The 14123-nt window shown below is 47.7% G+C and overlaps 1 protein-coding gene across 2 annotated transcripts in view; it reads left to right on the top strand.

Moving 5' to 3' along the window:
* The window catches only part of LOC139275706 (coiled-coil domain-containing protein 8 homolog), a 55498-nt gene that overhangs the window by 26609 nt on the left and 14766 nt on the right, over positions 1-14123 (top strand). Inside the window, exon 3 of one of the 2 annotated variants that reach the window (XM_070892884.1) lies at positions 8368-8436. The exons of the other annotated variant lie outside the window; for it this stretch is intronic. Within the exon in view, the coding sequence (XP_070748985.1) occupies positions 8368-8427 (60 nt within the window). The 3' untranslated portion in view covers positions 8428-8436. Of the gene's footprint in view, positions 1-8367; positions 8437-14123 lie in introns of those variants that run through there. 2 annotated transcript variants of the gene reach the window in all.

Below are 14123 nucleotides of genomic sequence, written 5' to 3'. Positions count from 1 at the left end.
GTTTGTCATGTATATTGCTCAGTTACAGGACAAGACTTCATACGCTTACTGGCGTTCCCCTGCTGAGCTACTGATGAAGAGAACTCTCAAGACCAAGCTTTCTCTTGTTCATCCTGATTTGAATGATCGTGTTGAAAACAGACATCAAAGTCAGCAATGGTATCATGATCGTGCTGCTGTATCACGTGACATCTCTGTCTACGATCCGGTTTATGTACTGAACTATGGTCAAGGTCCAAAGTGGATCGTTGGTACTGTTACAGCCAAGGAGGGTAACAGAGTGTTTATTGTCATGTTCAAGAATGGGCAAACATGCAGGAAACATATTGATCAGGTCAAACTGTGGTACATGGATGAACTGAAACCGTTTGAGGAAGATGCAGTCAGTGACCAATCAACCAATGTTCATTCATCAGAGGAGTCCACTGTCATTACTGAACCTGGATCTTCAGTCTCTGATGTGGTCATTACCACTCCCATCAGATCGGTTACTCAGCCTTCAGTCACAACTGACTCAGAATGCTCGCGCAGAACTAAAGTTGAACTGAGACGATCAACTCGTGAGCAGAAAGTCCCAGACCGTCTTAATTTGTAAAGAGACTGATATTAAGATCTTGAAAGGGGGATGTTGTTATGTATGATGCTTGGGGTCACCAGACACGAGAGGGCGCCACTGTCGGAGGTCATCGAGCTGTATGCGTGTATGCGCGGTCACTGGTATATAAGCGCGGGTACTATGTCACGCGGGTACTTTGGGCACAAATAAAGTTGGATCAGGGTTACACCTGAGGCAGTTTACAGTAACAAGACACTTGAGTCATTACAACATTCAGAAGAGGAAGGAAGGAAATCAAAGGGGAATTAGAATCATATAATGATACAGCACAGGAGACCATTTAGCCCATTGTGCCTGTGCCAGCTCTATCGTAGAGCTATCCAATTAGTCCCATTCCCCTGCTCTTTTCCCATAGCTCTGTAATTTTTCCCTTCAAGTATTTATCCAATTCTTTTTTGAATATTATTATTGAATTTGTTTCCACCGCCCTTTCAAGAAGTATATTCCAGATCACCACAACTCGCTGCGCAAACAAATGTTTCCTCATGTTGCCTCTGGTTATTTTGCCAATCACCTTAAAAAATATGCGCAATCTAAGCTGTCCGTAGATCAAATGCAATAAATTATTTAGCTGCTTTATGATACTATGGGCTCGAAATTGGTGGAAGTTCCGCCCACATCCGCCAAGGTTCCGCCGGAAATGAAGTTTTATTCGGTGATTCCTCCGGTGCCGCCCACGTTCCGCCCACCAGTGGATTGGTTGCGTAGGTTCCGCCGGCACGCCGTCCTGCTGCCCGCCCATGCCGGAGGCTGGAAATCCGGCATTTTCCTCAGCGACGACGCACGAAGATCACCCTGCCGCCTGCCATAAGGACTGCTGGCAAAAAGCTGGTCTGAGCTGGTTGTGAGTCGGGCGGCAGGGAGAATCGCTCAGTGCTGCACTTCCTGGATATCGTTCAGATGCTGCAGCATTATCAGTGGCATATAAACAGTGAGGTGATAGACCTTAAGCCGCCCATAGAGAATTCAGATATCTAACTCCCTATGACTCCGTTGAAGGGAAGGTGTGTTAGAGGAAGTGGCAATGAGTAGCGGAAGATGGTAAAGGCTCAATGGAGATGCCCTGCAAGAGTTTGGAGACCATTTCATGCAGAACCTATTGATTGTGACTGCGCAGATGGTACGAGCTTATGCCAGAGTTATTAAGCGAACGTTATAAGATGTCAAGCTATGGCAGATCGCTGCAACTGATACTGAGAACATGAGGTGTGGAAGAGGGGAAAATACATATATTGGACTGCAATGTAGTTGCAGGGGTGGCACTCCGCAATGTTTGGCATCTTAAAAAGTGACTTGACCTGCAAGCCTTAATGTGTGCCCTGCAAGTAGTTCAAGTGACTCTGATTGAATGGCTGCCTTTCTGCATTGGTGACCCTTACTTCTTGTGTCATGATGACCTGATGACAGGACTCATTATACAGTGGAATTATATGTGGAGGGCAATATATTCCTAATACAGCAGAACACCTGAGGGACAGCTGTGTGTTCCTCACAAGGCACCACACATTTCGTGGAAATGAGACACTGACCAAGAGAGAATGAACATTGTGACTGTATTTAAAAGTGCATAATTACAAAAGTGACATAACCTTATAACATTCACAAACATCTCCACCACCAACACCCGCCCCTCATCCCGCTACCACCACCTCTCTTCCCCCCCCCCCCCCTTGGTGTAAGGCCCATCGTCCTCTTCTTTGCCCCACCTTCAAGACGGTGTTCCGCAACCCTGCCCCTCCTGCCTCTGCTTGAGCAGGTTGTGCAGGAGGGCAACCGGATCTCTGCAGATGTATCCGTCTTGGCAAGAAGTTGGGGGGGGGGGCGAGGGGCTGAAGGCACCGGCATCTCCGGCTCCTCTGGATCTGTCTGCCTTGAGGGTGTGGGGTCGGGGGCTTGCACGACCTGCCCAAAAGCCATCGCTTGCCTCATCACCTCAACAGACTGGGTGTTGCGTTCCACCGCAATAATGAGCCGGTCCATGCTGTCAGAATGGTGCTGAGCGAGGGATTCGATGCTGGCACCTACCCCAGCCATGGTCTGCAGCAGCTCGCAATCTAGGTCGACGCTCATCTTCGATAGCTGGACCATCTCGTGAATTCCTGTGAGCCGTCCTGCAACCTCAGCGGCTTGTTGGGTCATTGTGGATTGACGTGCCTTGATTGGATCAGCGCCTGGCAGTGCTTGGAGGTGTTGCATCCGGTTCAAAGCCCATGAATTCTGAACCCGATGCCGAAGTTCTCCGGACAGGTGGTACACATAGCAGCAGGCTGGTGTCATCCTCTTCCAGCTCCTCGACCTCAAGGGGCTCAAACACGGGCCCGTCTGCCTCCTCTCTCGCCTGATCTTCGTGACTCTGGGTGGCGGAGTTGGGTGCGGTGGAAATGGGTGATTGTTGCGGGGGGGGGGCGGGGGGATGGGGGGCTGAAGGAAGGACCGTTGTCTTGGGCTGGGGACAACGTTGGGGTGGGAGATGCTGAGGTCAAACTTCTCCTCCTTTGAGCGCCAGAGGTGGATGGTGTGCATTGATCAATGCTGTCTGACTCACCATCTGCAAGGGAGTTGATCAAGCTGACATGTGAGCCGTCTCATCTCACGTTGTGCCATCAAGGAGTTCCATTTCTACATGGGCACACCAATAATGGCCGACAAACTGTGCGTTAAAATGCATTTGCCTTGACAGTGCATGACCTTTCATGCCATTAGCATTACTCACACCGGAGATTATTATAACCTTACCATGCTCCAGCACGGGATCTGCATCACCCTTTGTGGTTGCACGGTGGTGGTCACCCATCAATGCCAAGGCATGCTCCTCCAGGCTACTCAACTCTATCACCTCTGCTGGGCCCCCTCCAGTGGCACTGGGGCTTGCTGCCTTGGAAGTATTTTTCTTCTGCAGAAAGAAATGTTGCAGCCTTTACCCCCTTTGCTCATGCCCCACACACATCTGGGAGCATAACCTTTTGCAGTTGTACGGGAGGGGTCCCATAAATGTTTACTCACTCTTGCTGACGCCACCACATCGTCCTAATGTTTCCTACACTGGTTTCCATCTCGCTTAATGTTGCCCATTGAGGACATGGCCTTACCAATCTTCCTCAAAATGCATCTGTATTGGGGTGGTGGAGGTTTGTCACAACCAATCCGGGTGAGGTCTTTATACCTCTGATACAAGTTCCTCATCGTTAAACCAGGGAGCTCTGGACCTGATCTTAACAGTCTTCTTTGATGCTTTTTTTCCACTCATGTTAGCTCACTTAAGGAATAGCTCATGAAAAGTTTGCAGCTGTGTATCTCCTACACTCTCCCCTCTACAACTGGCAGGTGCAAGAGAGTGATCACCATTTAAGTGCACGCATAGATGACCCAGCAGCCTCAATCGCAGCAAAACTAATGTCGGCTTACTAATAGAACTACAGAAAAACCCCCAACAAATCTCGCGCATGCGCAGTGCAGGGCTTCCGAAGTTCTCCAATTCGAGAGGCCTGCACCTCCCACCCAGTGATGCTACCGCCCGTTATCGCCCGCACCCATCCGCCGACTCCCGCCACCTGCCACTGCTGCTGCCGTCCACAGTACCGAGGCGAAACTGGTTCCCGACTGGACCCAGCGGCAGCGGGCGCCAAAAAGGTAGGTGCCGCCTGGGGACCGCCGAAAAATGGGCGGGCCCTACAGGTCACCAATTTTGGGGCCATAGATTTCAGGCAAGAAAGCATAGGTAGAATTCTGAGTCACAAATTAGTTAAAGTTCTTCAGTCTACATTATTCTGAAGCATCACAACAATCTGATTTTTAACAATTTGTATCATTCTTTTACATAATAAGAATATAAGAAATAGGAGCAGGAGTAGGCCCTACAGCACCTCGAGCCTGCTCCGCCATTCAGTAAGATCATGGCTGATCATCGACCTCAACTTCACTTTCCCACCTGATCTCCATATCCCTTCATTCCACTAGACTCCAAAAATCTATCTATCTCAGCCTTGAATGTATTCAGAGACTCAGTATCCACAGCCCTCTGGGGCAGAGAATTCCAAAGATTCACAACCCTCTGAGTGAAGAAATGCCTCCTCATCTCTGTCTTAAATGGTTTACCCCTTATCATGAGACTGTGTCCACTAGTTCTAGACACTCCAGCCAGGGGAAACAACCTCTCGGCATCTACCCTGTTAATACCCTTCAGAATCTTGTATGTTTCAATGAGATCACCTCTCATTCTTCTAAACTCCAGAGAGTATAGGCCCATTCTACACAATCGCTCATCATAAGACAGTCCTCTCATTCCAGGAATCAATCTTGTAAACCTCTGTTGTAGCACCTCCAAGGCAAGTATATCCTTCCTTAGATAAAGAGACCAAAACTGTGCACAGTGTTCCAGGTGTGGTCTCACCAGGGCCCTGTACAATTGTAGCAAGACTTCCTCACTCTTATACTCCATCCCCCTGCAATAAAGGACAACATGCCATTTGCCTTCCTTATTGCTTGCTGTACCTGCATGCTAGCTTTCTGTGTTTCTTGCACAAGGACACCTAAATCTCTCTGAACACCAACATTTAAAAGTTTCTCACCATTTAAAAAAATTGTTTTTCTCTTCTTCCTACCTAAGTGGATAGCCTCACATTTCCCCACCTTATACTCCATTTGCCACCTCACTGCCCACTCACTTAATTTATTTATATCCCTTTGCAGACACTTTGTGTTCTCCTCACAGCTTACTATCCCACCTAGCTTTGTATCGTCAGCAAACTTGGATACTTTACACTCAGTCCCTGCATCTAGGTCATTAATATAGATTCATCATCATCATAGGCAGTCCCTCGGAAACGAGGAAGACTTGCTCCCACTCTTAAAATGAGTCCTTAAGTGGCTGAACAATCCAATATGAGAACCACAGTCCCTGTCACAGGTGGGACAGATAGTCATTGAGGGAAAGGATGGATGGGACAGGTTTGCTGCACGCTCTTTCCGGTGCCTGCGCTTGATTTCTGCATGCTCTCGGTGATGAGACTCGAGGTGCTCAGCGCCCTCCTGGATGCACTTCCTCCACTTAAGGCGGTCTTTGGCCAGGGACTCCCAGGTGTTAGTGGGGATGTTGCACTTTATCAGGAAGGCTTTGAGGGTGTCCTTGTAACGTTTCCTCTGTCCACCTTTGGCTTGTTTGCCGTGAAAGAGTTCCGAGCAGAGCACTTGCTTTGGGAATCTCATGTCTGGCATGCGAACAATGTGGCCTGCCCAGCGGAGCTGATCAAGTGTGGTCAGTGCTTCAATGCTGGGGATCTTGGCCTGGTCGAGAACGCAATTGTTAATGCGTCTGTCCTCCCAGGGGATTTGTAGGATCTTGTGGAGACATTGTTGGTGGTATTTCTCCAGCGACTTGAGGTGTCTACTGTACATGTCCATGTCTCTGAGCCATGAGCTTGGTGGCAGATTTGAGGACCTGGTCCTCAAACACTCTTTCCCTCAGGCGGCCGAAGGCTGCACTGGCGCACTGGAGGCGGTGTTGAATCTCTTCATCAATGTCTGCTCTTGTTGATAAGAGGCTCCCGAGCAAGGTGTGAGGAGTGGTCCACGTTGTCCAGGGCCACGCCATGGATCTTGATGACTGGGGGTAGTGCTGTGTGGAGATTATTACCCTTGAGGTTCTGCTTATTAATTTAGATCCTAGCTCCTCAAACTTCCTCAGCAGAACCTCATTCTTAGCTCTACCTATGTCATTGGTTCTTACATGGACCATGACAACTGCCTTCTCCTACTCTCACTCCAAGTTTTTCTCCAGCCACGAAGAGATGTCCTTAACCCTGGCATCGGGCAGGCAACACAGCCTCCAGAACTCCCTGTCGCGGCTGCAGAGAACAGTATCTATCCCCCTGACTATACTGTCCCCTACCACTACCACATTCCTTCCTTCTCCCCCCACTTGGATGGCCCCCTGTACCATGGTGCTGTGGTTAGTTTGCCCATCCTCACTGCAGTCCTTTTCCTCATCCATACAGGGAGCAAGTACCTCGTACCTGTTGGATGGGGTCAAGGGCTGAGGCTCCTCCATCACTGCATCCTGGGGTCCCATACCTTTCTTACTCTCAGTCCTGTCCTATCCTGTTTCTGACCATTGATTAATTCTAAAGTACTATTTAACCTTAAGACTGAAATTCGAGGAATATTCAACATTCATTAGAATTTAAGACAAATTCATGTCTTTCAAATCCAATCTGAGTTTTAAGGCTACATTAGGGAGTAGGGAAACCGTATTTGTTTGCCTAGTAGAAATTCAGCATCGTACTTAAATTCTAATGGAGTAGGCTATACAGCCCAGCGAGCCTGGTCCGCCACTCAATAAGATCATGACGGAACTTCTACAACAACTCTACTTACTCACCCTATTCCCATATCTCTTGATTCCCTTAGTGCCCAAAAATCTGTTGATCTCAGTCTTGAATATACTCGTCGACTAATCATCCACAGCCCTCTGGGTAGAGGATTTCATAGATTCACAACCCTCTGAGTGAAGAAGTTGCACCTCATCTGAGTCCTAAATGGCTGACCCCTTATCCTGAGACTGTGACCCCAAGTTCTAGACTCTCCACCCATCTCAGCATCTACCCTGTCAAGCCCTCTGAGAATTTAATTAATTTCCATGAGATCACCTCTCATTCTTGTAAACTCCAGAGAATATATGCCCATTCTACCCGATCTCTCCTCATTGGAAAGCCCTCTCATCCCAGGAATCAATCTAGTGAGTCTTCGTTGCAACCCTTCTAAGGCAAGTATATCCTTCGTTAGGTAAGGAGACCAAAACTGTACACAGTACTCCAGGTGTGGTCTCACCAAAGCCCTATATAATTGCAGCAGGACTCTCTTATTCTTATACTCCAACCTCCTTGCAATAAAGCCTATTATAACATTTGCCTTCCTAATTGCTTGTACATGCATGTTAGCTTTCTGAGATTCGTGTACAAGGACCAACAAATTCCTCTGAATACCAACATTTACTAGTCTTTCACCTTTTTAAAAAGTATTCTGCTTTTCCATTCTTCCTACCAAAGTGAATAATTTCATACTTCCCCACATTATACTGTACTCCATCGGTCACTTAACTGGTCTATCTATATACCTTTGCGGCCTCTTTGTGTCCTCCTCACAGCCTACCTTCTCAACATAGCTTTGTAACTTTCCCACCTAGCCTTGTATAAAATAAAACAGTTTAATCTTCATGAAAGATCACGGTTAAGAACATATGCCATTGGAGTGGTTGTCTATGTAATCTATAATGTAGGTGCAACCACTTTTTAAAAATTGATGATATCAACGCACCAGAGGAAGCTACAACTCCCTCCAGGCTAGATCATCATACTGGATAGATGGATGCACATCACAAAGTCACACGTCACATCGAACTAAAAAGCAAAAATCTCAACATCACATGATGGAATATGTTTCTAAAGCTACCACATTTGAATCAGGTCGCCTTCAATTTTATTCAGGATTAATTTCAGACTAGTTTAAAATTCTGTTTTGCCTTCATCTGTCAGACTGAATATTTATTGGTCATAACATAAAAACAAGCTAGAGTGTCTTCTGAATGTCAAAAGCAGGGAACTATTTAAGGTATCACGAATGGCGTGAAATACCTGACTCAAATCTATTTAATTGTTGTGCCTGTCAAAGAGAAAGACATCAGTGACTGGAAATGTAACTCTTTTTAATGGAAATGTAACCCTTTTCAACTACTGGTCAGTATCACATACTTTCAGGTTTTACAGAGCAGAATGAAAGGCACAGGAAAGCTCCGTCTACTCTGTTGCAGGGGCTGAAATTCTTCTCATGAACACAGATTGATCTCCACGTGCCCTGGGTTTTCCAATGGGTTGGGAAGGAAATGCAGGAGGCATGCCCTGTTCCATTATGTAAGCCTCATTAATGCATTTATTTAGGAGCGTGTTCTGTGTTCTTGTGAGATTGATATTAAGGAACACTGGGGTTGCAATTTGGAGTCATTGCGCTATTAGCATGAGGTCAGCTGGAACAAAGCAGAACTCTGCACAGCCACCCAAAGTCATTTTAAAACTGTCTGTCCTAATCTTTTCGTCAGACTAGTCCACACTACTGGGCTATTTTTGGTTTCTTTACATTCCTACAGTGCTTGTTTCTTTGGATTGGATCAATATGTTCCCTTTTGTTTGCTTTCAACTTTATTGCCACACTGCTAAGATACGTCATCCAATGTAGGCTGCCTCTGGACATTGGCAAACTCCTGCCTCATCTCAGCATAAACACACCGCAGAAAATGCCTGATTTCACTGAGACGTGCAAGTGCTGCTTTAAAGAGTTGCTCCAGCATAATCATGCTCTTGCCCAGGAAATTTTGCTTTAGCACAGAGTGCAAATCCCGATGGGAATGTATTAGCGCTGTATAATCGAGGCCCTGCAGAAATTCCCTCACTGCACTGGTAGCGCGAAATGTACCAGCACAAATACATGGTCTGGATTTTGCAGTGGTACTGATGGCAAACCTGTTAGCTTTCGCCCTCAATATCCCCCTGAAACTGATGGCAACTTCAGGATTTAGGGCATTCGCAGATAAATGCGACAATCCAGAAGTTGCAGTCAGTCATTCCTTGCTCCGCCACAGGTTGCGCTGTGGAACACCCCATAGCCGGCAATCAATTGAAATCATCCTGAAGGATGAAAACTTTCCCTATTACGCTGGAATATTGCCGTTAAACACCCTCCTATCCCGAAAATGTTAAGCCTTGTTGAAAGAAGTGTAACTGGGCTTTTAATGGTGCATTGGCTGATGAACAACCGTTCTGGCCCTGAAAAAATAATTTTATATTTGTGGAATGTTACATTTTTCCATTACTATGATTAATAATTGCACGGTTTTTAAAATAATATTTTTTTCTTATTATAAGTTTGTTTATATTTCAGATTCTAACTTAATCCTATGTGTATGACGCAATCTTTTTTTCGCTCTCTGTAAAATTAAGAATCTGTGCATTTGGCTTACTGGTTTGCTGTCCGTGAGAATTCTTCAATGTGATTAGCTGCTTAGCCAGCTTGATTACATCACTGTTGCTGGATGCTAGAGATTCACTTGACTTAGCACCAGATTCAAACAACGGTCGGGACAGTTGAATTCACATCATAGAGATTGCTAGGGCTCTGTCGCTTCACTGCTTATCGCAAATTCTGCACCAATAGTGTAGCCAACGGAATTTCAACTCCAAAAGTTCCTTAAAAACAACCTTCCAAGAACCCCGTTCCATACCGGTGTGATTTATTTTCCATTCCCCAATGCAGCAATTCTTTTGGCTCTCTGAATGTCAATTCAATGCCAAACTGTGAGCAGTTTTGCGCTGTGTACTCATGTTCACCATGAATTAGGTGAGGCTGCTGAAACATCTTTCATTTAAGATCCTATATGCAGCCGATTGTACTGAATCTGAAACTAGGTTCCAGATAGGAAGGACACTGTTCTAATTTATTGCACACCAAACCGCAGCCCCCCCCCCCCCCCCCCCCCGCCGCCCTCCCACCAATTAGAATTCAGTTGCATTTGTTTTTTAGGATTATTGTAACTTAGTGTTATTATGAGCCTGGAATACAATGAATGTATTGTGTTCCTAACACAGATGAGACTGCACACAGGGAGGTTAAAGTAACAGTGACCTCAGTCTTTATTAAGACATTCCAGAGTGAGGAACAGGCCTTAGGGGCCGGCTTATATACAGTGCTCCCAAGGGATGCTGGGATCCCTTGGGACTTCAGGGGATGCACTCCCTGGTGGCGGAACATGGGAGTGCATGCTTTACAGATACACAACATCACTCCCCCGCAAAGTCAAAGTGAAAACTATTTACAAGGTGAGGCGGTCGAGAGCCTTTCTTTCCCTGGTGGACCGCCTCGATACAAATGTCTGTTCTGGTGTATTGGCTGTGTCCTCGCTGGGCTGGCGTGTTGTTGGCCCTGCAGGGCTGCTGGGTGAGCCTGGCCTTGCTGGGCTGTTGGGTGTGATGGGTTCGATTTCCTGGTCCGGGGTGGTGTCGTTGATCCTTTGGGTGTGTGTTGTGGGCTCGAAAAAGGTGGTGTCTGCTGTGGGTTGTTCAGGGCAGTCTGTGAACCGCAGCCTCGTTTGGTCCAGGTGCTTTCTGCAAATTTGTCCATTGTCTAGTTTGACTACAAACACCTTCTCCCTTCTTTAGCTATCACCGTGCCCGTGATCCACTTGGGACCACGTCCATAGTTTAGCAAATACACAGGGTCATTCAGATCAATTTCCCGTGACACAGTGGCGCAATCATTGTTTACATTCTGTTGCTGCCGCCTGCTCTCTACCTGATCATGCAGGTTGGGGTGAACCAGCGAGAGTCTGGTTTTAAATGTCCTTTTCATGAGTAGCTCAGCCGGGGGCACACCTGTGAGTGAGTGGGGTCTCATGCGGTAGCTGAGCAGTACTCGGGACAGGCGGGTTTGGAGTGAGCCTTCTGTGACTCGTTTAAAGCTCTGTTTGATTGTTTGTACTGCCCGTTCTGCCTGCCCATTGGAGGCTGGTTTAAACGGGGCCAAGGTGACATGTTTGATCCCATTGCGGGTCATGTATTCTTTAAATTCGGCACTGGTGAAACATGGCCCGTTGTCACTGACCAGTATGTCAGGCAGGCCGTGGGTGGCAAACAAGGCCCTCAGGCTTTCAATGGTGGTGGTGGCAGTTCTTCCCGACGTTATTTCACATTCAATCCATTTTGAAAAAGCATCCACCATTACCAGGAACATTTTACCGAGAAACGGGCCCGCATAGTCGACATGGATCCTTGACCATGGTCTGGTGGGCCAGGACCACAAACTTAGTGGTGCCTCTCTGGGCGCGTTGCGCAACTGAGCACATGCGGCATTGCCATACACAGGACTCTAATTCAGAGTCGATACCGGGCCACCACACGTGGGATCTGGCTATCGCTTTCATCATTACTATACCTGGGTGTGTGCTGTGGAGATCCGAGATGAACGTCTCCCTGCCCTTTTTGGGTAGCACTACACGGTTACCCCACAACAGGCAGTCTGCCTGAATGGACAGCTCGTCCTTATGCCGCTGGAACGGCTTAATTAGCTGTTGCATTTCAATGGGGATGCTGGCCCAGCTCCCGTGCAGTACACAGTTTTTTATGAGGGACAGCAGAGGATCTTGGCTGGTCCAAGTCCAAATCTGGCAGGCCGTGACAGGTGATTTATAATTTTCAAACTCTTCCATGACCATCAACAAGTCTGCGGGCTGCGCCACCATCAACAAGTTTTCAGGCTGCGCCATTTCCACCCCCGTGGTGGGCAATGGTAGCCGACTGAGAGCATCCGCACAGTTCTCGGTGCCTGGCCTGTGACGGATGGTATAGTTATACGCTGATAGCGCGAGTGCCCACCTTTGTATGTGGGCTGAGGCATTAGTATTTATCCCCTTGTTTTCAGCAAGCAGGGATATGAGGGGCTTGTGATCAGTTTCCAGCTCAAATTTGAGGCCAAACAGGTACTGATGCATTTTCTTTACCCCGAACACACATGCTAATGCCTCTTTCTTAATCATGCTGTAGGCCCTCTCGGCCTTACACAAGCTACTGGAAGTATAGGCGACAGGTTGCAACTTCCCTCATCATTAGCTTGTTGTAATACACACCCGACTCCATACGACGACGCATCACATGCTAGCACAAGTCTTATACACGGGTTATACAATACACGCAGCTTGTTGGAGCACAAAATGTTTCTGGCTTTCTGAAAAGCAATTACTTGTTTTTTTCCCCATACCCAGTTCTCACCTTTACGCAATAAGACATGTAGGGGCTCTAAGAGGGTGCTTAACCCCGGTAGGAAGTTACCAAAATAGTTGAAGAGTCCCAGGAACGACCGCAGCTCCGTGACGTTCTGTGGCCTGGGCGCGTTCCTGATAGCCTCTGTTTGGCGTCTGTGGGCCGAATGCCGTCCACCGCGATCTTTCTCCCCAAAAACTCCACTTCTGTTGCCATGAAGATGCATTTCGACCTCTTCAGCTGCAGCCCTAGGCGATCCAGTTGCTGGAGGAACTCCTCCAGGTTTTGTAGGCGCTCGACAGTGTCCCGACCTGTGACCAATATGTCGTCGTGAAAAACCACCGTGCGTGGTACCGACTTGAGTAGGCTCTCCATGTTTCTCTGGAAGATCGCTGCAGCCGACCGAATTCCAAACGGGCATCTATTGTAGATGAACAGTCCCTTGTGCGTGTTGATGCAGGTGAGGCCCTTCGAAGACTCCTCCAGCTCCTGCGTCATGTAGGCCGAAGTCATGTCGAGCTTGGTGAACGTCTTGCCTCCTGCCAGCATCGCAAATAGGTCGTCTGCCTTAGGTAGCCTTAGGTAGTGGGTATTGGTCCTGTCGAGAGAAACGATTAATAGTTACTTTATAATCGCCGCAAATCCTGACCGTGCCATCATTTTTGTGTACTGGAACAATCGGGCTGGCCCACTCACTGAATTCCACTGGGGAGATGATGCCCTCGCGTTGCAGCCTGTCCAGCTTTATTTCCACTCTCTCCCTCATTATGTGAGGTACCGCTCACACCTTGTGGTGAATGGGTCGTGTCTCTGGGACCAAGTGGATCCGCACCTTCACCCTGGAAAAGTTTCCAATGCCTGGCTCAGAAAGGGAAGGAAATTTGTTAAGAACCTGGGTACATGAGGCCTATCGACATGTGTTAGCGCTCGGATGTCATCCCAGTTCCAGCGGATTTTGCCCAGACAGCTCCTTCCAAGCAGTGTGGGGCCATCGCCCGGGACAATCCAGAGTGGCAGTTCGTGCACTGTGCCCTCATAGGTGACCTTGACCATGGCGCTGCCCAAGACAGTGATGCGCTCTTTGGTGTACGTTCTCAGTTTTGTGTGGATGGGGCTCAGGGCTGGTCTGAGTGCCTTGTTGCAGCACAGTCTCTCAAACATCTTTTTACTCATGTTGGATTGGCTAGCGCCAGTGTCATGGCTATGGGTAAGCTATTCAATTTTACATTTGGCATTATAGGTGGACATTTCGTCGAAAATGTGTGCGCCTCGTGTACTTCAGCATCTGCTTCCTCTCTCTGAGGCTCAAAATTGCTTTGATCCACCATGGACCGATCTTCTTCTGCCACGTGGTGGTTAGCAGGTTTTGCAGAGCTTGCAGCTCGTCTGCAAGCTCGTTGGAGGTGCCCCATTGTTCCACAGCTCTTGCAAACATACACTTTGAAGCGGCATGAATAGGCTGAATGGAAGCCTCCACAATGCCAACAAGGTGTGAATTGCCTTGCATTCATCCTTTGTTGCGGACTCTGAGTCATCTGGGTCACCTGAGGCCTGCTGGCAGTTGCAGACTCGTGGTTTCTACCCTGTACATTTCTGCTCGCAAACACAGTTCCAGTTAATTTATGAACATTGCTAGCACTTGTGTGCTGAGAGATTTTGGTGTTATCACTGGCCTTACTGAGGATCGGTGTCTCTACAGTCAAAAGTTT

This window comes from Pristiophorus japonicus, chromosome 11, assembly GCF_044704955.1.
Source record: "Pristiophorus japonicus isolate sPriJap1 chromosome 11, sPriJap1.hap1, whole genome shotgun sequence".
NCBI classification, from domain to species: domain Eukaryota; kingdom Metazoa; phylum Chordata; class Chondrichthyes; family Pristiophoridae; genus Pristiophorus; species Pristiophorus japonicus.
This window is presented reverse-complemented; position numbering and strand designations above follow the sequence as displayed.